Genomic DNA, 25,943 nt, shown 5'->3' with positions numbered 1-25,943 from the left:
GGAAGAAGCAGCTATCTTTGTGGCCCGTGAGACCTAGGTAGCTCCTCCCGATTAATTTCTTGCGGCAAATCATCATTCAGTCCGGTGGGAAGGTGGCAGGCTGCCGCCTGCCAGAACCATGCTTGAGGCAAACAAATACACATCGGCGAAATGCGGGGAATATCCTGTATAAGTTCTAGCGGACTGCAAGTGCTCTCGGGTTAGTCCCCACACAAGGATGAATTTTTTGCTACCAAAATGTTTGTGTGAAAGCGGTATAGTAGTTTACTGCGGCCGTAGGCCTCCGGTTGGGTGTATTCTAATGTGCAATTAATTCCTCGTTTTCAACGTTGGGGATGGCGCGAAGCCCTTTCTTTGTACCCCGAGACTGTTGTGCGTGTTTCTATCTCGAAGGTTCGTTGGTAGCTTTAAATTGAGCACGGCCGAGGAAGAGCTGGAATTTTTTAAACGGACAACTGCGGAGATAATTTGCTTGCTTTGGTTTGGGTTTTCGGGGTTCAACGTCCCAAAGCGACTTAGCCTATGAGGGACGCCGTAATGAAGGGGTCCGGAGATTTCGACCACCTGGGCTTCTTTAACATCCACTGACATCGCACAGCGCACGGGTCCCTAGAATTTCGTCTCCATCGAAATTCGACCGCCCCGGCCGGGATCAAACCCGCGTCTTTCGGGTCAGCAGCCGAGCGCCGTAACCACTGAGTCACCGCGGCGGGGAGAGAATTTGCTTCTGTTGATGACACTGAGTTTTTGCTTTGTATACCGATACTTAGCCCGGCAAACAGCAGCCTTTAGTATTGCGCAAGCATGCTTTTATGTTTGCAGTGCCCAGGTGACGCTGGAAGCGCTCACTCTACGCTTAAAAACTGTTACAGTAAGCCACTTCCGTCTCGAAATTGTGAGTGGACAATCACGAATGATTAGAGGTGCGCGTTTGTCTCATATCGTTATTTGTCTTGGGGCTCTGTGACTGTATAGCGCTAAGATTTTCCTCGCAGCCGCTTGGGTGCATGCAAATGAAATTACTCATTAGAAACCTACTCCATGCTCGAGGGTTTCCCTAAACATTGGCAAACAACTGGCGTACTCACCCTCAGGAAGATAACGTAATACGCTTTCAGCTATTAAAGGCAAGTCTTGCTGTATTGAAATTCCATTGGTAGTTCATCATCATCATCATCATCATCATCATCAGCCTGACTACACCCACTGCAGGGCAAAGGCCTCTCCCATGTATCTCCAATTAACCCACCCTATGCCGCCCCCTGCTACGCTTGCCATCTCTTGGAATCCACTATGTTACCCATAAGGACCAACGGTTATCTTGCCTTCGCATTACATGCCCTGCCCAAGCCCATTTCTTGCTATTGATTTCGACTAGGATGCCAATAAACCGCGTTTGTTCCCTCACCCACTCTGCCCGCTTCCAGTCTCTTAACGTTACACCTACCATTTTTTCTTTCCATTGCTCACTGCATTGTCCTTAACTTAAGCTGAAGCTTTTTCGTTAGCCTCCACGTTTCTGCCCCGTAGGTGATTACCGGCAACATACAGCTGTTGTACACTTTTCTCTTGAGGGATATTGGTAAACTGTCATTCCTGATCTGAGAAAAGCTTCCATATGCGCTCCACCCCATTCTTATTCTTCTAGTTATTTCCCTCTCATGATCTGGATCAGCTGTCACTACCTGTGCCAAGTAGATGTACTCCTTTACCACTTCCAGCACCTCACTGCCAATTGTGAACTGCTGTTTTGTTGCTGGATGTTGAACGTTACTTTGGTTTTCTCGATGTTAATTTTCAGACCCACCTTTCTGCTCTCTCTGTCTAACTCTGTCTGTCCAACTTATTGATCGTGATAAGCAGTTCACCTCCTGAGTCACTCAGCAAGGCAATGTCATCAGCGAATCGCAGATTATTTAGGTATTCATTAACTCTTATCCCCAACTGGTAGCTGGTATGAATAAAATCGACAGGTCGGAGTGCCACGTGGCTATGCCATTGTCACAAACAACGCCCGCCGCAGCCTCGCCTGTCCTGAATGACATAGGGATGAAGGCCGGCGGTGGAGAGATATGCTGCTCAAACTTTTAAGGGCTTTCGTCCTTAGAGCGATTCTCTCTCAGATGTTTGATGACACTTGGGACGTAAACATCAAGAACCACGGACTGGTGATGCTGTGCAGAGTCTGTGGGAGTCCCTCGCGTCGTTGTTATCCTGGACGTACTCGACTTCAACGACTCCTCTCATCTCTGCATGCAGTGTTCGTTTTGTCTTCTTGTCCATGACTCGGGCGAACCCGTCGTCAGTCGAGGCCGAGTACATACAGTACGGTGGCCTGACTGCTTGCGTCACTCATGTTACTGAACGAGGCCTTCTTTGTGGCCAGCCCTTGCCGACTAAATCAGTTCCAAAGGACGCTTCCAACCTCTACATACACTGCACACACTAAAAGGAAGCGACGCCACGGTGATTATGCCAGTAACCAGGAAAACTTTCCGAAGAATAATGAAGAGGGCGCTGCTATATTGAACAACTTCATCGTTTTGTCTCGCAAAGAATGTTATTTGCCTAACGCGCTTCTCTGAACGAGCGATCATGTCATGTGAGAAAAAGGAGCATAACCGTGCATTAGGGAATTGACTCAGCATGTCTGTGCAAGTATGCCATGCGTAATCACTGTACACATCGGTTGACAAAGGAAAATTATAGAGGGTACATTATACTACTCATGTACTTTGAATGCCAGACCCTGCTTTCTTGATTTTGAAGCGAAAAGCTTCACTACGCCAGCTTTTCGAGCCGTCAGCTTGGCCGCAAGTTGAACCTTGAATGTAACTAGAGGTCACGGGGGCCGCAAGTTTTATCTTGAATGTAGATAGAGGTCAAATCATGAGCATAACTGGTGGTACTCAGATTCGACACATGACGTCAGCTACAGCAGCGGCACCAGCGGCTGTTATACCATCTCGACTTTGATCTTTTATCTTGACTTTTGACACTTGACCTCCGACTCTTGATCTTGACCTTTGACCTTGACCGCCGGTCAAGCTGGAAAGCGTCTGCTGGCATCGCATGCGCAGGTCATGAAAGTGGATTCTGCATAAAACGGCGGTGCACTTTGATGCGTTCAGCAGAACACTAGGTGTGATCGATGCGGCAGGCACGCTTGCCGTGGAGACCGACACCCGAACCGCGCCCCTAAGGGAAGGAAAATGAAATTTTAATTGAACTTAAGGAAAAGAAATGACGCCTGTCTCACATATCTCGGTGGACACCCGAACCGCGCCGTAGGAGAAGGAAAGTTCAATTAAAGTTTGTTTTAAGGAAAGAAAATTACGCCTGTCTCACATATCTCGATGGACACCCGAATCGCGCCTAAAGCGAAGGAAAATTAAAGTTGGTTACAGGAAAAGGAAATGACGCTTGTCTCATAATGCGCGAGTTGTTTTCCCCATAAAACCCTCTTTTTCAATTTGCCTTTCTAAAATTATCTGTAGGGCTTGCGCGTCGTTTGTAACCGGATTTGGTTCCATATCTCCGCGTACAACGAGCAATAATTACAGTTGTAAATATCACCGAATCTATATTAAATATATACTGTCTTGTGTGAGCGCCTTTAATGTCAGTTCGAAGAAAGCAAGATGTTTAACAAATAAAAAAAAACGCCTACTACTGTGTGTGTGTGTCAGTATGGTTATCTACGGAAACCGCCAGTCTGTCGACCACAAATGTTGCCAGGTAGATGCAGCTTTTCGCTTTCGACCAGGGTTAACCCGAGCTAAAGCACCAGCATTTTTTTTTATTTCCTGTTTATTTCCGAAGCATAAAACAAAGATTCTGGTTCTTTCTAATGGCACACCTACTGATTAGTATATATATACGTGAACCCAAGCATATATTAGGTTCACTTTTATTAGCCAAAAAGCAACGCGGTTATGTGGCTTTCGGTCTCATGCTCGCCAAGCAATCTGAGAGTGCGGAGTTCAATTCCCCTACTCCTCCAAAATAAATTTTATTTTTCTTCGATATCACAGTGTCGTCATCTGGGATGTATGGGATTGGGACCACTGCTCCTGGTTATCGCCGACGCCAGGTCTCGTTGTTAATGAGCTGTATAGTGTTTTCGCAATAAATACCTGTTTTAAACCATTCGGCTAAAAAGGCTTTGACATCAGATTGGAAGGCTCTGGCGCGTGTCTCGAAGGCGAATACCCGAGGCAGATGTGCACATGGGCCGCAAAAGCACCGGCAGCTGCTTTTACGCCGGTGCGCACAGCAAGCGCAGCTGCGCAAACTACTTTGCTCCTATCCGTTTGTGCCCGCTTTACCGTATGAAAAAAAAAAACGGCACGTCTTTCTTCGCGATCCGCACTCGTGTAGGTTCCGTTTGTGCGCAGCGAGCACGGAAACACACTGCCTTCACTGCTGATGAACAGCGGCTATTGTGTAGAACAAATTACATATGGCTTCGTTACGATGAATTCGGTTCTGCTGTAAAGAGTGGGAGGCACCTATAACCATTGGCTATGGTCCACGACAGGATTGGTCTTTTGAGATTTGAGTTTTATGGTGTGCACCACAAAAAAAAAACAGGCTGAAGCATGATTAGGCTAGACAAACACAGTCAGTTGTGCTTTTCTTGTCCTTCCTTCGCCTGCGTTTCCTTATGCCACATTCTCTGAGACATATTCAGTCAACATGCCAGATTCGACACTTCTATAGATGCTTGATTGTTTCATTTTTCCTATAATGTGCATATATCTATTTGCAGGTATCCTCTCTTAATGAATTGTCGCTTTCGTAAGTATTCTTGTCATGAAGGGTTTCTTTTTTTTGTATTTGTGTGACGCGCACTGGTCACAGTTTGGCCCTCAATGAGGAATGAAGCACGAATTGTAGACGCTTGCATTCCTTCTTCCTTGGTTGCCGTTCTGAGCAGATTATCGATATGAAATACAAAAACGATATCTAGCACTGCTGGGGGTAATTGACACTTTGCTAAAGATACAACGCAGTTTTGTCCTGGAGGGTACCATAGTAACAATAATAGTTGCCAGTAACTATTTACTTGAAATGCCGAAATTATCCTTGCTAAAAGTCTTGAATGTGTGTGAATCCAAGAGTCCCAAAAGCTAAAGAAAGCATACGGGGATGTTTGTCATTTATAAAATTCTTGGTGTTCTTGAAAGCTTCTTGAAAACTAGTTCACGTATTTTTAAGCGAGGCAGCAGCAATTTTTTTTGGGCTGCGGTGGCTCAGTGGTTATGGAACTCGGCTGCTGTCTCGTGACCCGCCGCGGTGGCTCAGTGGTTAGGGCGCTCGACTACTGATCCGGAGTTCCCGGGTTCGAACCCGACCGCGGCGGCTGCGTTTTTATGGAGGAAAAACGCTAAGGCTCCCGTGTGCTGTGCGATGTCAGTGCACGTTAAAGATCCCCAGGTGGTCGAAATTATTCCGGAGCCCTCCACTACGGCACCTCCAATTCTTCCTTTCTTCTATCAATCCCCCTTTATCCCTTCTCTTACGGCGCGGTTCAGGTGTCCAACGATATATGAGACAGATACTGCGCCATTTCCTTTCCCCAAAAACCAATTGTATTATTATATGACCCGAGAGACACGGGTTCGATCGCATTTCGGTGAAGGTGAAATGTTACGAGACCCGTGTGCTGTACAATGTTAGCACACGTTAAAGGACCTCAGGTGCTCGAAATTATCCGGAGCCCTCCACTACGGCGTCCCTCATAGCCTCAGTCGCTTTGGGACGTTAAACCCTATAAGCCATTAAGGAGGAGAAGTCAAAATAGCTAGCTACTCAATACTAAATAACCAGCCTAATAGTTAGAACGTCTTAGCTTTATAATGATGCGCTACATTCACCGACAATGCAATGCAGAAAAAAGCGCTCTTCTAAGACAAAAATTCTGAGTTCTATTACGAGTGCCTGCTTCCTGCGTCTCAGTCATTTATACATTCTGTTTATAAGCCTTGCAGTATAAGGTTCGCACTGATTCACTGCAAGTAATATGGGTCATAAAATATAGGATGAGTGAAAGAAAATTTTGAAGTAAATATTCGAGGAATTCGTAGCTTGCCTTTTACTCAAGAATGACGCCTACACCGCATTGATAGGCTGTTTGTAACTTTTTTCTACTGCTTTCTCACTTTTCAGAACCATGATTTCTTCAGAAGCCGTTATCATTTCACGTTCGCAAATAATACCGCGGAAGAAACACTGTGCGAAATTGTTCAGTGTACGAATGCATCTCATTGGCCGCGAGTGAAAATCAAACGATATGAGCGCGTTCGACTCAAATATTTTTTTGCATATTCAGCATATGGGCACAAGCGTATATCTACGGCCTGAGCAGCACTCGCACTGCGAGCACAATTAAAAAACGAAATATGTTAAAAATCAACACAATGGCACTGTGAGGACACTTTCTCAGTAAACTGAAGGATCATATACTATGCTCGGCATAGTACCTCCCCGCCAAAAGTAATGGAAGGACAGGTTTTGTTTCAAAAATAGTATACCAGGAGCCGTTACGGCACCCCTGAAAACCGAAAGGCGTCGCAACGTGAGGACAAGGGCTCCCCTCACTTTGCACAGATTCAGAGCTTAAGCGCTGCCATAAGTGCTTCGCTACGCGGCTAAGAAACAAACCACTGTTGCTCGGTTACTTTTGACAAAGGGGGTACATGCTAAGCACAGGTAAAACGTTCCTAACGTTTTAGAAAGTCACGAGCCTTCTCACCTAGGGACCGGAGTGTAAAACTTCTTTTCAACACTCGACAGGCGCAACAGCGTCTCTGCTACGCACTACCATCTGTAAAACACCATTGCTGGTGCTGCAAGCAGATCATGTCCGTTGACCTCTAGCCGGAGTGATGTGACTGAGCACATATACATTCATCTGGGTCTACACGAAGATGTTTCGTAAGCACTAGAAACAATTAAAAATTCGTCTGTCATGAACAGTTCCCAAAGACACAGGTTCTCACATCTTTTCTTTAAGCATGATCTCCAGATCATTCGCGCAAGGGGCGGAGAACAACACCTTCTGTAGGAAACGTGTAAGCGGTGCTGAACCAGGAACACTCAGCGTAAACACCACAAACACGACGTAGTACAGGGCACCAGCGACGAACATCGCCGCAATCGTCAGGTACAGCACGTAGTCCACGGGCTTTAGCAGAGGCAGCACCACCAGCGCCACGACGACTAGGAACCTGATGACGGCCAACGGCAGTGGAACTGTGTAGGGCCTGTGGGCGTCTTTCATGACGTACCGAAGACAGAAGAGGCACAGCAGTACTACAATCTCCCACAACACTTCCAGGAACACTGAGGCTTCAATCAGGTAGGAAATAGAACCAATGAAGGTGAACGCGAGAGCGAGCACACCGCGTAGTATGATGGCAGCCATAGGTGTCGAACTGTTAACGGTGATGCAAGAGAAGATGGGTGACAGGTGTCCCTGTCTTGACGCTGCCAGGATGACGCGAGCGGAGCTGAAGAAACCGGCGCAGAGTGTGCCAAAGGCGCTTATGGACACCGCGATGGGGATGATGCCAGCGGCTTCCTTGCCCCAGGTGGCGGCTGCGAACGATACAGCGATGGCTTCGGAGCTGGCGAAGGTGTGTGGGTCGAGAACGACGAAGTAGGCGACGTTGGTTAGCACGTAGATGGCCGTCACCGAGAGGATTCCTATGAGGGCGGCTCTGAGGATGTTCTTGCTGGGGTCGCGTACCTCTTCTGCGATCAGGCATATCTGCTTCCTGTAACAGAGAGGAGGTAAAATATTGTGATGTGGCTTTAGGCGAGGAAACTAATAGTTTCAAGTTTTTTTTTTAAATGCATACAGTAATAATGAATAGAATAAAATCAATACAAAAGGAGGTTCCATAGTACACGACTGTCGGGGGGACCTCCTAGAGCAAAGCAAGTGGGGTAAAATCTCAAACAATGGAATGCAGTGTATTAATTAGCCTAAATATACAACCTACAAAAAAGCGACGGAAACAATGTCATGTGTGAAACACGGAACAAAAAGTATATACAGTAGCAAGTTTTAAACATAATGCAAAGAAAATGAAATTTTAAACAAGGATTACTACTGCCTAAGCATGTGAACCACACAGCAACTTAATTAAGTACTCTTTAATGCGATGATGAAATGAGTGAACAGTAAACGACGCTTTAATTTCAGATGGTAAGGTATTTCAACAGGATATGCCGGCAAATAACGCCCTTAATAACTGTCCCTCTACGTGCATCCGTTGTCACTGTGCCATGCGTAGCGCTCTCATATACGGAGTTTAGCATTCGGGTTTTTAAAGTGTTTTGCTTCGTCATTCTCTGCTCTTGTTTTTCTCGGTTCTGCGCATGCGTCATACTTCCTTGTGTGCTAGTCCTATTGCACCCCCTGCAGTTTTGTTTCTGTGAGCTTTCAGTTCGTTTCGTGAATACGGCGGCTTGCAACTATCATGCCGACCGCCGTACCTGATAATCAGTGATGTGTAGGATCTAGTTAGCAGCCCCCGTTTCAGTAACTTCGGCGTCCCACAGGCGAACATAAATATAAAATACATATAAAGAAAATATAATTGTATTCATAGGCATTTTGCTATATATTTCAGGCATTTATGAAGCGAAAGTGTCTCCATGGAAGAAAAAGCAGGGCTTGGGAAACAAAAGGCGCGCTTACTTTATATGATGCAATAATTCCTGGGAAAAGAGATAAGTGCGTTTCAGCTGTAGAGGCTGTTCACCTTATTGCAATCCAAAGCCCTTGTAACAGCTTACTGATAACACCTTATCAATTTTTATTGCAGACAGCGCGGCTGCAACAAGAGGCTATTGAAAATTATCGGGAAGGAATATTGGCCCCACTCGAGCAAAATGAGAGGTATAAGAAATGCTCTTTTTATGGTATTTGACTCCATATTACCGGATGAATGAAGACACCAAGAGATGCTTCAATAAGCTCTTCCACTTATGCACAGTTTTCTTTGGTGACATGTTTGTCCCGTATTTTTTTGCGGGGTATTTTTAATTGTAGTGTAAGCACTCACAAAAGCTGTAAAAATTGACAGTCGTTTGAATTACGGATAAAAGAATTGCTAGATGTTTCAGTCACTACCTGTTTTCAGCGGTATGTCGTGATTTCCTCCCCTATTTTTAGGTGTTCAGTGTACTGCACTAATATTATCGGTCAATGACTGCAATTGCTGTATAACCTATTTTTAGTTTTACTTATTTTTGTCTGTAATTGTTGCCTTATTTTTACGCCAGTATATCCTTGGTTATCTTAGGTTATGTCACTGACGTTTTTAATATTAATTTATTGTTCTTATTAATGTGTGAACCATGAGAGGGCCCATAGCGAGAAATCAGTGTGTGGAAGTGATGCCTGCATTCAGACGATAAATGCACAAGAACGAAAGAAGGAGCGAAGACGAAAAGTGCAAACCAGGCGGGAAACCAAGGCTGCGCGCGCTTTGGAGGCGGCCAATGAGAGCGCGCCTCTCAGAGAACCGAAGAGCGGAGAAAGAGGAGGTAGGAAAGAGAAGCGGTTTAACGGTGATGAGAGAGAAGCAGTGATAAATCTTGGATACTTGGACGCAGCTTGAGTTCGGTCACATCGAAAAACAAGGAATGTTTAATCCACAAAAGTGTGCGAACGCGTTCCGCCACATGAAATCCAAAATGTCACACAAATGTGGACCGGTTGTGCTCAAATATGCGTGATAAAAATCGCAGAACTGATAGTCGCAACTTGTATCAGCCATAGCTCGGGAGTCGAACCGTCAACAAATGCACTGGTGAGCTTATGTGGAAGTGCATGCGTGTCTTCGTTGCATCTCTCATTAGGTGGGCACTTCAAAGCATGAAGTTGCGTCCAGTCGCACCGATCAACAAGGAAAGCTCAAGTCGCAAGTACATGTGAAAGCTTTCCGCCGTACCAATTACATTGATCAGCCTAGAATTTTTATTAGTATTTACTGTGAACATGCTTGCTTTTTGCTATAGTGTCTATTTTCCGTTTTCAATTTGTAGTTACCATATCTGGCGTGTGCGTAGTGTCCCCATTGTCGTATTTTGTGCACTGTGCGTCGCATTTATTCGGCGTGTTTTTAGCCTTGTGTTGGCTGTTCTAGTGACTTCATGCATTATGCAAAAGAAGCAGCTCGCACCGCTGTGAGGCATGAACCCCTCTTCTCATGTTCACGTAAAAATAAAAAATAATATCGGCTGATGAAACAACGCTTTTTTCCTTTCGTGTTTCAGTTTCTGTTTTTGCATTAATTGCCTTGCAGATCGATCATCATAAATCGATTACCTCTACTACGTTGACGGAAGTGGAAATAGAGTTTAAAGTAGCTTATGTCTTCATTTTAACGGCATGGCGCAGTTTCTCAACATTCGTATTCGCTGCGAATCAAAAAAAATATTTCAACAGCTCACTATGCGATGTGTGATCGAAGCAATGTTAGATACAGCTTCAGTAAAAATCGGTGCTCGGATGGTTGGTACTTTAGAAGTAAGATAGCACTACACAACAATCGCGGTGTCCCGGAACATGTGTTGTTGCTTGCACGCTTGTCGACCCTGCTGTTGTGACAAATTTCTTCGAATAAAATACAGTACTGTTTCCAGCGCCGTCCTGTCTACTCCTTCTTCTTATGAATGCGCCCTTTTGTGCTGGTTCTTTCCGTGATTATTGCGATTAAAAACCAACTGGCCCATCAAGCTATGCTTCTTCAATTACAGCATACGACGAAAAGACGACACGATACAGGTCAACGTCACTGCAACTGGTCAACGCCACTATGGCTCAAGATCACATGTATTACAAATTCACACTACATGAGTGCACATGACGGTGTCATCGGTTTTTTAACCCAATAGCGTTAAAGCTATACCGTTCAGGGGAAAACGCGGTAAAGTTGGGTCGTATAACCACGTCACGCGTGTACGTTTGGAATGAAAGCAATTGCAAAGAGGACTTGTAATGTGAACTCAAGGTGAACGCATGTCTTAATGCAATGAAATTTTTAAAGTAATTTATTATATGAAACAAAGCTTTTCATAAATTTTACTCCCTGGGGCCGCACGTCCGGTCTACCACCGACTAGGCCATGTAGGCACATGGGGGGATGGTGTGTGATATCGGCTTAATTTTGCGCTTATAAGTGTGGTTTTAGTCGAGTGACCTGAAGACATGTTAATCAGTGAAATACATATTAAAGTCACATTATATGCGTAAAATGTAGTGGGAAAGCATTCAAAGACCAGAAAGAATGTGTCGCGATTATTGTGATCAATGTGTGAATGTGAGCAAAGAACAGTGACTATGTAAGAAAAGGAAGAGTTAGAGCGGACCATTAACACTGTCGCATCATACCCATTAAGGCGGAGTTTTCATCATCCCCATCATCATCATCCTGACTACGCCCACTGCAGGGCAAAGGCCTCTCCTATGTAACTCCAATTAACCCTGTCCATTGCCAGCTCCGTCCGCCCTATGCGGAGCTTTAGTGTCGCCTTAATTTTTATTTTCTATTTTCCCGCTTTCTCTCTTCTCCTTTTACTGTGATTAACACAAGCAAATTTTAATATGTTCTCTTGCAAGGACGTCTCTATGAATTCGCGCTCTGATGAACACAACGCGATCGATGCGTCGCTGAAACGTTCCCCCACATTCTTATGCATGTCATAAGCTTGCAAAGTGAGTCTCTGTTTTTCGCTTCCTCTTCTGCCCACAATCCTTGCACCTCAATATTGCGGCACAGACTTGGTGTCTGTTTGATTTCAAACTAAATTCGCATATTTATTCTCTTGCTGCAAGTTTAGCGCGTGCTCTTTAAAGCGTTCATCTGGGTCGTGCCGTATTTTCGTTGTTCTATGGTCGTTTGTCAATAATAAAGCATTTCTCGTTTGCGGGGCTCGAAAGCTTTACCCTCTTTTCTGAGCACCTCGGACAGCAAAACTTTCGATATGCCTGCGTATGTGTAAGGTTCTGTCAACTGCACAATGTGATACAGCAAATCGCACAAATAATTTCTACATGCGTGACGCTTTACTCACATTAGGAGGAACTTTCATTTCAGGCGATGGAAGTTCTGTCTCTATGTAATCCTTGTTTGGCGGCCATAATTTTACGCCATTCTGTGATAAGCATCAAGAGTACATAAAACTGCTGCCTTTAACCAGTTAAAATCTGGCAGAAAAAGAATAAGCGATTTACGGTTAGCGGTCTTTATGAAACTGAAACAAAGGACAAATAAGCACAATATTAGACTACAACCAGCACGTATGGTCCAGCACGTATACACTCATCATGCTCACTACAAAAAACAAGGAAAGTATTGACTGCCTCAACGTCTTTCGTGGTTTCATGGTAGCAGCTACTAATGCAGCTCTTCACAAACAGCTCAGAGGTGGACGCCGTGTTTGACACTGCACTCTGCCACTTGCGCACTTCTAAAAGCAAAGTAGGTTGAAATGCGAGACTAACACTACGGCCTCGACATTTGACAAGCCACATGCTCGCACAGTCCTATGATGGGCATCATTAGTGTGCTTTGAGAGTCGTACATGCGAATGACTTCCAATTGACCACCCGGAACAGGTTACGAAAAATATGAAGCACATTGAAATGTTCGCACCAGAACCTATGCCCTGCCTATTGAGGAAGCTTTCTCTTCTCCCCAACGAAGCTCCTACGACTCAGACTCCGGCATCTGCTCCACCAAGTCAATGCTAAGGCGCCGAAAGAGAGTTACGGTACCGGTGTTGTTGAAGCACATGGATTGGGCGTTTTCAAGAAAAATTGCCTGCCTCTTTTTCATTCTAGTTTTTGCTTAGCGGTGCTTTACAGCACGACAAACCCATCACTTCTATAGTTGCTGTTTTATAGTCTCATAAGACGAACAGCCATTGGCAGTAATTTTTATGTAGCGATACAGCAGAACGCAACCTCATGCAAGGAAACCCAGAAGACAGGAAAATTGGCTCAAAGAAAGATAGAAAAAAGCAGGCGACAGTGTTTCAGCGCGTTGTCACATTGCGACATTTCGTAATATGAGTGTCTAGTTCTACACGTCAATCTCACAGAAATTTGCAATGATATCCAATTTGAAGTATCCTGCTAATAACGCTGCGGGGTTCCAACCAAGGCTGCTAAATTGCTCGCACTGGATGCTCCATAAATGCACGTACGATAATGTTGTAGACTCTGGCATACAGGATGCTCGATGCTTGGACTGCACTGAGTATCACGGTTGCGAAGGCACTAATGATCTTACCATCCGCCGTAGGAGTATAGCGCTCCGTAGAACGCCAAGACTAAGCGGCTCGGTGACTCTGGCTTGTTGAACATGGCCTCCCCTTGAAAATGATTGCCTGAAATACACGCGGCACGCAAGCTGTCGTAAGCTTCTTTTCAGCAATGTTGAAAAAAGAAACATCGTTGCTTTACGAAACATTAGTTCTTGGTCCCTCTGTTCTTTTCACTCCTCAGATACATCCTGCCAGTATACTGCAAAAAACTCGCGCACACATTGTATACCTTGGTTACTACTCTGATATGTAAACCACGCGGCGCAAGCAATCCTACATGCCTGAAGGTAATTATTGTCAGAGATGCATCTCTACGCTTACTAAGAACCTGCGAGCACTGTTCTGGGTCGTACTATCGGGAATAGGTGGGTGTCGCTGTAACAGTTCCGGCCAGCCAGCCGGAGGTAAGAAACATGATCCGACTTGTTCTCGAATGTGTTATTTTTCGCTGATTAAAACCAATAAAAATGCACACGATGGCACGGCTTCAAATAAAAATACGGGATTTCATCTCAAAGCGGTTATAATGGCAGTGTCACGACCAAAGCAAAACCGCAGTTAGTCGCGTCTTCCGTGATCGCATTCTGTTTTTCAGTCAGTTTATGATAGGGAAGTCTTGGCAACTCAAAAAAGAATACGTACTTTGAGTTGGAAAATATTGCTTGTAGTTTTGTAGATGTTATAGTCATCTTGCTTTGGAAGTTTTACGGGTACTAACTGCTATAACGTGAACATCTTGACTACTGAGCATTTGTCTCTCTGTTCCCTGCTTTTGTTTGCCTTATTCGTGTTTGAAAAATCAGACAGGTTTTTAATCTCTTGTCGGAGATGTAGTTTTGTTTCCTCAGTTCTTCCTGACGAAAAAAATCAGCAGTTGATTTTTTTTTTGCTTCTTCATTGCTTCGATCCGATGGTTGTTCCTGGCCTTCTGCCTGTAGCAGTATAATCCAGCATGTATTCAGCTTTAAAATATGTTCTCAGGCTTACTCCACAAGTATGTATGCTCTAAAATGGACTCCCAACTACTTCTTTTCTTTGTCTCTCTGGCCCCTTGTGCCGTCGTTTGAGTTCATTAATATATCTTAAGTTTCACTCAAAGTAAAAGACTGAACTATATCCTCTAAACATAGCTGCATACAGTGAAAGAGCTCAGCTAAGTGTTTTGCTGCGAAATAACTAAGGCCTGAATTTTTTTTTCTCAAAGGCAAGGGTAAGAATGCAGAACCAATTAGATTATCTGAAAGTTAATTTACAATTTGAATAAATGTTTACAAAACACGAGCTTTGTTGCTTTTATATCATACTTTAATGCCTGGATGATCACTTTAAATGGTGTTACACAAACCAGGCGAGTTTCTACAAAGCGTTATCGTACAGATGAGGCCTTATGTCGTTGTATTTACCTGGAGAATTGAAAAAGTGGAGGTAGATCCGCGAAACATTGACGAGTCTGCCCTAAAACACGTGCGCCTGGCATAGCAGGTAACCACACCAACTGTTCACCAATTCGTGGAATCTTTCCACCAGCAATTAGTTAAAAGAAATAACACACACACACTTACTATTAGGAGCGAAGACTGCCCCTGTGATTATCACAGAGATCAAGACGAGACACTTGACGCTCGAGAAGACGTCCTGAACTCTCGCCGATGTCTTCACGGAGAAACAATTCACTGCGGTGGCCAGTGCTGCGCGAAAAAAAAAAATAGAGGTTGTTGCAAACGTACATTCCATGCCCTAAGCAAAGTATATGTTGACGAAATCTCAGACCTGAGCGTAATAACGGCGTGGCCTTCAGAACACAGCCGGAGCGAAAGGCTATTACGCGTTCAAGTAAAGTGTTTTATACGCAAGAGCAGTCGTGCGTTTATGCAGAACGCTGGTGATTTTCCGGACAAGAATTATTACTTAAGCAACACTGCACATGACTGGTAAGCGCGAAAAGGTAGAAAAAAAATAAGGACATGAAACCACTCCATAGACCTTTACGCCTCTGATGTTGGCATCGACTGCTGGCCGGTGGGATACTGTAACGACTCTACCTAGTCTTAATGCCTCAATAACATTGCAGGCTCTGCAAGGTATGTATGTTTTTAGTGATGCGAGTAACTTTATATCCTAGAGAAAGGCAGGTTTCAGAAAATAAATCACACAACGCATATTCGCATTCACTCGTGCACAGCACATCTATTTTTGCAGCTGTAGGTACTGCCCCCTTATTTCTTTTTTCCTGAAATGAAGCCTGTAGGTTATGCACAGGCGCGCTGCCCAGTAATTTTCTGAAAAGAAGAAATGTCTTTTCACTACATTCAACAGGAGTAGTAATTACCGACATATGGGATTGTGGTGATGGCACATGGCAGCAAACGTTCCTGCACATGCTTCAGAATCCTCGGGTAATGAAAGCTTTATCTTTAAATTTACGAGATACAGCAGAGATACGGTATATGCAAGGTGGTGGCGGAATGTGCATCTTAAAATAACAATATAGTAGCGAACATGCGGTTAGAAGACAATCGTGTAAACATGGCCATAACTTAAGTCACTGTGCGCTATAGAGCTCCGCCACTTGAGCAGTCTAAGTACAGAGCGTTTCTCCATTTATTTGGCGCTCGCCTCATTTTGTTCTGGAATCGCCATCATAATCTATCGCCGCCACACTCAGTCTTCTCGGGTGCACTGCAGGACAAAGTCCTTTCCCAACGTCCTCCGCGTAAAGAAAGAAGAGCCCACACATCCAAACGCAAGAGAGTAATATTGAGGAGCGCTTTGTGGCGGCCTGTAAAATCATCAAGTCCTTATCCGTGTCACTCGCATCCACAAACTTTCCCAGCAAAACACTCCGCTGAAATTCTTCCAGTTACCACCGCCTTGCTCCAGCCATTAGCAAGCTATCTCAGCAAACCAATCTCAACCTTACTGTCTCCAGCAGCCCCTCCCCACCTCCCTCTACCACATTAGTCTACAATGTCATTTACTTTGGTGCCCACTCTCTCGCTCTACTAGACCATCTCTTGTCACTATACCTAGCTGTCCACATATGTGTCCTTCTTTGTTATTTCATTCAGAGAAACATCAAATGTACCACTTAGACTCTATACCACATTCCTTTCCTTATCTCTCTAAGCGTTACATCCATCAGGTGCCTTGCCATCACTGCATGCATTGACTTATGCCTCATTTATAGATTTTCTGCCCGCCTCCAGGCTTCGCCACCACAGGGAAACACTACAAATTAGTACCTCACCATATTCCTCCATCCACGTTTTGCATGGTGCTATGAGGTGACTGCTCGTTTGGTTACACTTGCCAACGGTACTTCAAGCAATGAAAAACCTACCTTTTACTGCCACAACAGTACAAGAGCGTATTGACGCTTTGCATGCAACATTTCTTAATCGCACGCGTCACACAAGATAATAATAATAATAATAATAATAATTGGTTTTTAGGGGGAAAGGAAATGGCGCAGTATCTGATGCATTTTGTAAAATGGCGACCCCAGGCTGCACGTGCGCATCGCAGACTCACTGGTGAAGCTCAGCGCAACAAGGACGCTGATCTCGTACGGGGCGGCGCAGGTCGGGTAGACGACGCTGAGCGCGTAGCTGGAGAAGGTTAGGCCTTGCAGAGCGGCACTCATGGGGTCCAGCACCAGTGAGTAGCACCACATCTGCATGAAAGGCAGCACGTCCCCGAACCGGCCGAGGACCTTGCTGGCTGCCGTCAGGTACGCGTAGTCCCCGCCAGATGCCGGCAGCAGCGTCGCCAGCTCGGCGTAGCACAGCCCACCTACGAAGTGTGCAATACAAAGTCGATGGGCACTCTGCGTGTTTGGGCGAGTTGAAATGACATCTTTTCATTTCTCCCAAGCAGCGCAGGTAATGGGCCCAATATTGCAAAAGGATGGTCTCATACTGGTCCTTTGTAGGGCCGGCCTTTGCCAATACGGTTCCAGTATTGGGCCAATTACCTGTGCTACTTGGGCTATGACCTATTTGCATGCCAGAACAGAAAGGCAGTATAGGTTGTCACTGTTGGATGTCACCTGATCGAGGCAAAGGCATGGTGTGGTAATAGAAACTCCATGAAGTTTTCATATAATGACTAGAAGTTCAGCTCAGCCAAAGAGCAACATCTCTTAAAGGCACTCATAATAAACAACTCTTTGAACTTCCCATTAGGCCATCATACACACAAGGTTAAACTTATCAGGATCCCATGCAGCTGGGTACAGTATTCGCTTTCACTCCATGATGCTTAGATTTTAGATGCTAGGAAAATTTTCAATACTGCTTTTAGGTTCACCTCAATTAATTAACACAACCTCGTAAACAACAAAATGAGCACATTACCGCACCGGTTAAGGCTTTGTTGGCCGCGGGACGTTTGCCAGAGATCGGTAGGTAGCGTGAAAGAGATTACTTCTTTAGCATGCCTACAAAACATCGCACGTCCCATGTCCCATATTCGATATCTCACGTCGATTGACACTCATAAAATTTCGTCGTCCATGCCAAAGCAAAAATTCATTGCCTTATCGGGCGAAATAAGAGTTTCCTGAGCCACAGCTTGCTCCTCCACGCGCTATTATAGCTGTAGTGAACAGATGATAATAAATAAAGACGCTTCGTTCTGAAAGTCTCGGAGTTCATGAAATCACAAGTTTACTTCACCAGCCACGCTCTCTAGACTGGCCTTTATATAGGGCCAGAGATTGTTGCTTTTTATTTGGGTTATTTTGCATGCCGTTACAATGGGCGTAAACAGGAGGCCAAAAAAAAGCTCACAAAAGGAAACGCACCAGAAAAGGAAAACAAAATAGAACATCCAATTTTAAGCTACTAACACGTGCACCTCTCACTGCAAAAAATGTTCTGAGATTACGTCTCACTAATTAATTTCATAAAAACTAGATCTCTTTAGTAGATTAGCTCCCAGGAGGTTTACGTAATTAGTACATGTAAAAGAGGTTGGCTCTCTTTCTTTGGTGCTCGTTTTGAAAGGAGAGGCTTTTTAAGGTGTGAGGAAATTCTGAGACTTACCTATGACACTCAACACTCCGCAAACGAGCCATACGAGGAGGTCCACTCCAATAGAACCGGAGTTCCTGAATACCGAGCTTGGAGTCACGAAGATCCCAGATCCTGCGAAGATTCGTATATAGATTTTATACAATGACGGATAATTTTAAGGCGCTCCAGTAATTAATGACTAATTAAGCAATACTACAAACGCAATTACCACCCGGTCTTAAAGGAATCTAATTACTTGGGACTGTGATGATTGTCTCTCCCTTTCTCGCCGTTCTTGTCACTAGCGGTTACCTGTGTGCAACGAACGGCGGTCTGTTCTGGAGCCAGGCTACCTGGTTTCATTTGCGCTTTATGCCACGCAATTGATGCATGCGGTGGGCGTCTATACTCTGCTTATTTCAAAGCCATGACGCTGCAGCATGCCCTACTTTCCTGCGAACAATACGCGCATTACCTCTCGGCCGTTCCGCTTTTTGTTTGTCATCACTGATTCCACAAATACAAAGACCTTACATATCAAGAAATCACGATTCGCCGGAAGGCGTGAAGAGCCGTGTTTTAGTTTAGATTGAAGTGCCGCAGCCGAGGCCTAGTGGTTTGAGCATCAGCCTTGTAGGCGGGAGTTGCCAGATTCGGTGCCCACTGCTGCCGCGTATGCACTGGTTTTACAATGGGTAGAAGCTTCTCTCTGGCCTTGTGGTCGGCTTCTCTGGGGTGAAATGCTTGGAAAATTGATCATTGGCTCCACATTGTGTTGACTAGAAATACCGCGAAGCATGGCGCTCTTTGACCAATGCTGCCCTTGGTGTTTTGAAACTCATCATAATCATCATTACCTCTAAATGTGGCACAATGCCATGAGCGCATTTCTATGCTTTAGTTAGCCAGTGCATTAGAATAACGGACAGAATTTTTCATCGTATGCAGCAGAATCGCCAGTTACGCAAGTGGTTTGCCAAAAACCAGGCAACAAAAAAAAAAACCAGAACAGTGGACAAGCACTCGGCGCACTAACATTTCATGTGAGGAAAGGAATGCAAGAAAGAGCAATAGGAGACATTCTCCTTCTGCTTCCTAATTCTTTCCCTGTTGGACACGCTGTGACGCTTCAGTACGTAGCGATTCAACATGTATTACTTCGTAACGAGAGGCCGACGCAGAACCTAATCACTCCTGTACTAGCGGCCCCGTAAAGAGTTGCTAAAACAACGTTTGATCATACATCTTATTGCCCGATTCTCCGTAGCCTTTCGTAAAGCTGCTGGACAAGCTTTAAGACGGGTTGTGGCAGCGGATATCGCTTTGAATCTGAATTTGGCAGAAAACCTTAATACGTCGGAGATAAAACGACTCCACTCATGCTGAAGAATACAACCACATATTCTACAAGAAGGCGATCCAGGCTGTCTAACTGAGAGCCCGCTAAACAAAAGCTGACAAATATCTTCAAGAATGCTCTTTTTGTGACCAAGAACTCAGGTCCATAGGCTAATGCAGCTTGTTTGTCATCTGCTAGGATGCTATTAAGGCACCTTGGGCGACTCAACTGGGAAGACCGCAAAGATCAGGAGGACCGAGAGTACCCCGCACTTTTAATTTGTATTTTCTAAAAATATTATCATCCATAGCCATCCAATTCCGTCATTCTGATGACCTCACACTGGACTTCGCAGCGCGTCAGCCACATCAAAAGTGTTTACCCGACACCTGCTCACAATTCTGCGAATCTTCTCCCATTTTTCTTCCAAATTGGAAGAGACTAGAATCATCTCGCTCATGCAGTGCTCCACTGCAATCAGCAACATTTGAAGGCTCATTGAGTAAATATTACACTTATGTAATCACTGATGTATTCCTTTTTACATAATACCGCTAACCGTCCTGTAATACTTCATGTCTGGAGCCTTTGAGGTTATTGTAAATAAATAAATAAATTTCCAGAGATTTCACAGCACCGAATCTACCCTCGAGGTGAAGTACGCGGTGCTTAATGTACCGAATCACTACGTGGTCTATGAGAGGCGGCCCGGTGTTATGAGACAATTGTGAATTAGCGCACAGCAAGTGCCCATACTTTAAATCGAAAGGCAGCCGTAGGGGTCGACATTCCCTAATATTGGGCTCAGCAGCTGAAAGGCCGTTAAACAGGATAAATCGATGCGCTGGAGAACGGATCAAAACCTCGATAAATTATGTAAGATATTTTCAAAGGTGGCGGCGTATAACAGTTTTTGTGTACGGCTTACGCGAATTGTTCTTAATTTTTGAAGCGACAAGCTTCACTGCGCTAGGTAAAGCCGTCGTCGCGTAGGCCGGCAACCTTAAACCCGACCACGGTAGCCGTGTATGACAATATGTGGTACAGTTATGGTGTCGAACCCTTGACCGCTGACATTGACCCCTGACCTTTATTTGACCTTTGACCTATGACCTTCGACCTTTGATATCGGGTTACCTTTGGGTTTACCTTTGACCATAAGAACATCCGAAGGGGTGAGTGAACCCACGTGATGACATCCCATGGGGGTGTCGTAAGAACATGTGTTACTACGTCATAGCCACGTGGTAGTGTGGATATAGGCAAAACGGCTGTCGCGAGCGGGTAGTGGAGCTGGCATGGACGAGCCTCAGACGCTTGGCAAGCGTCCTTGCTTTTCGCTAAATTCCAGGCTTAGCCAGGTTAAGCCACTGCCGATATTTTCTTTCAGTTGAACGAATTTTTACTGTGATACGGAATTTTTGGTAACTATAGCTACCAATCTGGATTTTTCCATTTACCATTGTGATATCCGACTTCTTTCATTATACTGAGAGATACAACTTTTGTTTTTAAATAGAAGTGAAGGATGTGTATTTATTTATTACATTTTCCGTGCCCAGAACATGACTACTTACCAATGACGCTTCCGATTATTAGGGCGACTGCGCTGCCGAGACCAACTTGCCGCTTGAGGGCGGTCTTTTCCACCGAAAGAGCTGGTTAGGTTGTCTGCTCTTGCGGGACAGGAACTTTTTGATCTTTGGCTTTCTTGCTTTCTTGCACCGGCGACACATCGACCGGCGCAGACGTAGGTTCCCAGCTTCCTCTGCTGGCTGAAGATCCTGCACCCAGAGATGCGGTGTGTGGGCAAATTGCTGAGAAAGTAAATCACTTGAAGAATTCATCGGCTTTGAAATAGAACAGCATCCCAATAAACGTTAGGGTTCAAGAGGAACCACTAGGAGGCTAATAATATCTTGAATGCGGTGAGAACAACGATAAAAAACAAAACCGGATCAAAAAGTCAAAAGAAAATTTTATTGACGTCAAAAGAATTGCAACGAACTTGTGAACACAACGGACTTTTTGTTAAGATCAAGGTAGAGGCATGCTTGTATCGAGTCAAGAATGAAAGACGCGAAAAGCTGGACTAGTTAGGGTTAATCAGCAACATTACACTTAGCTGAACCTTGCTGCAACCATTAAGTCAGCGCAGAATAAAAAAGAGTGTCACGCCCAACGTTTCCATTACAATTCTCATCTTGCTCTTTGACTAGTATTTGCTGGAATGGAAAAGGAAACATTAGAAAAATTTATGGCACCTGATGTTCAATTCCTGATCTCCCAAGCTTGATTTGCGCAGGCCTCGGTGTATAAATAATGAAACTATGTTATTCACAGTGAGTAATATGTCCTCTTCATTGCGGCATGATCGACAACGAAGACATCTCACAGTAAGCGCTTGGGTACAAACAACAATAAATTATTTATGGCGCTGCGGTTCTGGGTGTGACTGCCGCAGTTATCTTAGTTTAATAGAAGATGAATCCTTGCAGAGGCTCAAAGCATCAGCCGGCCAGCGGTGATGCTGCAGCCGTAGAGCAGTTGCAACGTTGGCAGCCGTGGAAGCTGGTTCATCGAGTTCCCTAACTTCATGATTAAATACTGATTAAGCAGGACCCCAAGAAGAAACTTTTATTTTGAGGACACCTTTCCGTCCAGCTATAATACGCAGTAGAACCCGATTTCTCAAGGAATTTCGAATAGAAGGCGGTACAAATTTTTGCTATCCATCAAATTATAACTGCTACGCAACAATGTTATCGACCATGAGGTGGTCCCGTGATCCAAAAATGGTGTCCTAATTCAATTTTCTCCTGCAAGATGTTAATACTGCTATTGCGAGTGAAGCTGCAAAAGTAATGACGACTATCAGTGCTACTATAGCATTACTACTGCCGCACAATTATCACCATCGCAGCTATGTGCATTGCATGATAAAGGAGTCTCAAATACCCCTGCAAACAGCTCTGTTCCAATACCCTTACAGGCTACACTTGTTGATCATATCCGCGCATCCGGGTTTCCTATCCCACTGCTGCGCTCGCGTTCTCTTGTAAATCATTCTGTTAATCTAGGGGACCATCAGCTACCTTGCCTTCACATTACAAGCCCTGGCGGTGCCCCGATTTACAACTAGGACACCATTCATTTAGTGTCCTAGTTCTCAGTGTTACACCTTTCATGTAATTTAATTTATTGATCCTGAAGGTTCTTTTCGGGGTACTACATAAGAACAGGGGTAATAATTGAGTTCCAGTGAAGATCATGATGTCATGTCTTTCAATGTTTGCCTTTAAGGCTGATGGACAGGTGATGGCAGTGGCGGAGTGCGAAAGGCCGTCGGGGTCTGACGCGGCAAGTGGGAAAAGGATGTGGTGAATTTCACGGTACGAGTGCATGGGCGATGAGCTTAAAGGGGATGGAATTTGTGACAGGATATATGTTGCGGAAGTGTGGATATGTATGGGTTTTGACCACTGCGCTATAATAAAATGCATGGTCAAGAGACAGGGTTCCGGCGCGGCGACGGAGAGAAAGACTTCGCAAGTTGGACTGTGGTTTCCAGAATGACACACCGACGCCGTGCGAATATTGCGATCTTAAGAAACATGTCGTGCGATTTCGGACGGCTTAGAATGCAGCGATCAGATATGCTACTTGGGTGCTCCACATAGAGGATGCATATTCTAATATTCGTCTCACCAGTGATTTAGAAGCAACCATTTTTACATGTTTAGTTGGGTGCCGTTAATGTTTCAGAAATACTGAAGATTTATTTGCAGGGAAAGCTCGCGCGAAGTAAAGGCACCTACCATTTACCTACTGCTTTAACCAAGTCAAAATGAGGTCCGAAATTATAGGCACTCGTTGCGGTGAAAGGCATCTATGGTGCACTGGGGCTGAGCCTGAATTCGCGGCGACAAAATGTGGGCCGCATATCAAGAGCAAAATGATGACGTCCTCACGTACGCTACGACACCAGTCCACGTTGAAGAGTTCCACGTGGTCAGAATTTATTTACAACCCTAAACTATGCAGTGTTCAAGGGCTTACCTGTACACTTGGACGTTAAATTTTGCGATCTTTCCGATAATCCTTCCTATCTCACTCCGCTCTGTGACGACGCCGTAGACCTCACACTTACCAGCCTTGGAGTTTAATATTTTGCGGGTAAGTTATATACGATTGATCCGACTGTAGCCTCCACTAAAATAAATTGACAAATATGCAGCTCCCAGTATGCCTTTAGTCAGCGGAATTCATACAGAAAAACCAAGAACCCCAACGGTTCGAACAGTGTCGCGTTATTTGTCAAATTTGCTTTTCTAACCAGTTACCTGGTTATCGCCGTAGGTACTATCGCGTTGGAAATAAACGCGAACAACGCGGTGCCTACGCGCTCTGCTAATTGAATTTCTTTTTTTCGCGTTTTACCTCGGCGGCAAGAAAAAGAGGTTAGAGTTGTCCTAGAATGCATCACGGACGACTCCTGCGGCTGTTTAGTACCACGGAAACAAAAGCGTTATAAAAAGAAATGCGAACAGCGGAGCGCCTGTAGGCTCCGCTCTGTTCGCATTTCTTTCCATCATCCCTGTACGTAGTTATGTCATGTTCAGCTCAGCTTCACAATTCGAGTCATCTAATTTTATCATTTGATAGAAGCAGACATGCAGATAGACATAAAATGCAAGCATGAGTAAGAGGGTACCTTCCTTGAACAACAGTGGATGCATGACGAGGGAATATTAGCTCGTTCTGACTCTCACTAGCCTTCTCGGCGGATGCGTAGGGAAGGAATGCCGCCCACGTGAACTGCTACTTGTCATTAGAGACATATATCAGTGGGCAGAGAAAAGGAAATAAAATAATGTTGGCCAGCCCGCACCGCTTTCCTTAGAGACAGGCGACGCGACACAGACACGGAGTCTTTATGTGAGAAATTTTTCGCTTTAAGTCACCTGGCGTGTTGCCAGGGGCATGGCGCCTGGCGTAAGAACACAGATTCTGCGGGCTGTTTTTCAGATAGCGGCGTTGGCTTCCGTTTTGCACTAAAGGGTGTTTCTCGGTTACAGTGTGAGCAGCTGGACATCAGATTCCTCTCAAGCGCCATCATGTGAAATGCCTGCCGTAGCTAGAGGGTTGAGCAATAAAAGAAGAACGCCCGATCACTAGCTAGTACAGCTGCACATTTATTTGCAGGCTACTCAGCCTTTTCATGGTCAAAGGTTACACAAGCCACAAACACATGACTTGCGAGGTAATTAGGATTTTAAAACCATTTTTAACAACTTTTGGCGGTGCATCGGTTATATTGAAGGACATGCAAACAATGGATAGTGTTGTACTGTGGGATATGTTACGTTGTGGTGTGGTATGGTTCGGTACTGCACGGCAAGGTTGAAGCAACCACGTGACGCCGGTGGGATCCAAACCCACGTCCTTGGAATCCCACAGGGGGCACGTGGCTTCTCCTTTGTGATCAATTATCTTTATACGATCAAATAGTCGCCAATATTTTCCATTGATCAGCACCACAAATTAATGAGAGTTCCCGCTAAATATTTCCCGCTGTGATACTACGCTGTTGTGTCGCCTGTGGATGGGAGTGGCGTCCACAAACGCCTATTTCCATCCCATCGCAATGGCAGAATTTCCAGCGTGTGGGCAGTGCGAATACGATCAAACGATCGTGCACCTACTCTGTGACTGCCCTCGTTTTGAGCGACAGCGCACCTTCCTGGCTACTACACTCCGCCGCTTGGACTCTGGTCCTCTTGCAGATACCACGACTCTGGGGCCTTGTTCTACACCTCCAACCCAAAGGAAAGCGGTGAAGGCGCCTTTGAAGTTTTTAAAGTACTCGTGGTTGAGTTCCCGCCAGTAAACTTTGAGCTCGAAGTGAGCGCCCCCTGTCCCCATGGAATTGCGATTGACTCATTTTGTTGGCGCTGTTTCTTTCCCTTTTTCCCTTTGTTTCCTTCCCCACGTGTAGGGTGGCCTACTGGGTATCGCCTGGTTAACCTTCCCAATTTTCGGTCCTTCTGTTTCTCTCTCTCTTGCTTTTGGCTTCCTTCATATGCACAACTAGCCTCTCCTTTCCCTTTCCTTGTCTTCTTAATTGCTTAACGAGGGCCTCGGTTGTGGCAGCCTTGATGCCTTAGGAGGCATAAGAGGGTTCTCGCATAGTTACCGCCTTCGTAGTTGCACGACGCTTCGTGCCATACCATCAGTATACG

The 25,943-nt window shown here is 45.0% G+C and overlaps 1 protein-coding gene across 1 annotated transcript in view; it reads right to left on the bottom strand.

Moving 5' to 3' along the window:
- Positions 1-6,306: 6,306 nt before the first annotated feature.
- LOC144103963 (b(0,+)-type amino acid transporter 1-like) overlaps positions 6,307-25,943 on the bottom strand; it is a 32,390-nt gene continuing 12,753 nt past the window's right edge. The window contains exons 3-8 of the mRNA XM_077636707.1: positions 21,279-21,485; positions 18,393-18,494; positions 16,879-17,139; positions 14,910-15,035; positions 13,314-13,410; positions 6,307-7,781 (exon numbers count right to left, since the gene is read on the bottom strand). Coding sequence (XP_077492833.1) covers positions 7,001-7,781; positions 13,314-13,410; positions 14,910-15,035; positions 16,879-17,026 — 1,152 coding nt within the window. The 5' untranslated portion in view covers positions 17,027-17,139; positions 18,393-18,494; positions 21,279-21,485 and the 3' untranslated portion in view covers positions 6,307-7,000. The remainder of the gene's footprint in view (positions 7,782-13,313; positions 13,411-14,909; positions 15,036-16,878; positions 17,140-18,392; positions 18,495-21,278; positions 21,486-25,943) is intronic.

This window comes from Amblyomma americanum, chromosome 9 (genome assembly GCF_052857255.1).
Source record: "Amblyomma americanum isolate KBUSLIRL-KWMA chromosome 9, ASM5285725v1, whole genome shotgun sequence".
NCBI classification, from domain to species: domain Eukaryota; kingdom Metazoa; phylum Arthropoda; class Arachnida; order Ixodida; family Ixodidae; genus Amblyomma; species Amblyomma americanum.
Note: the sequence above shows the minus strand (reverse complement) of the source record. Positions and strands in the feature narration are given on the sequence as shown.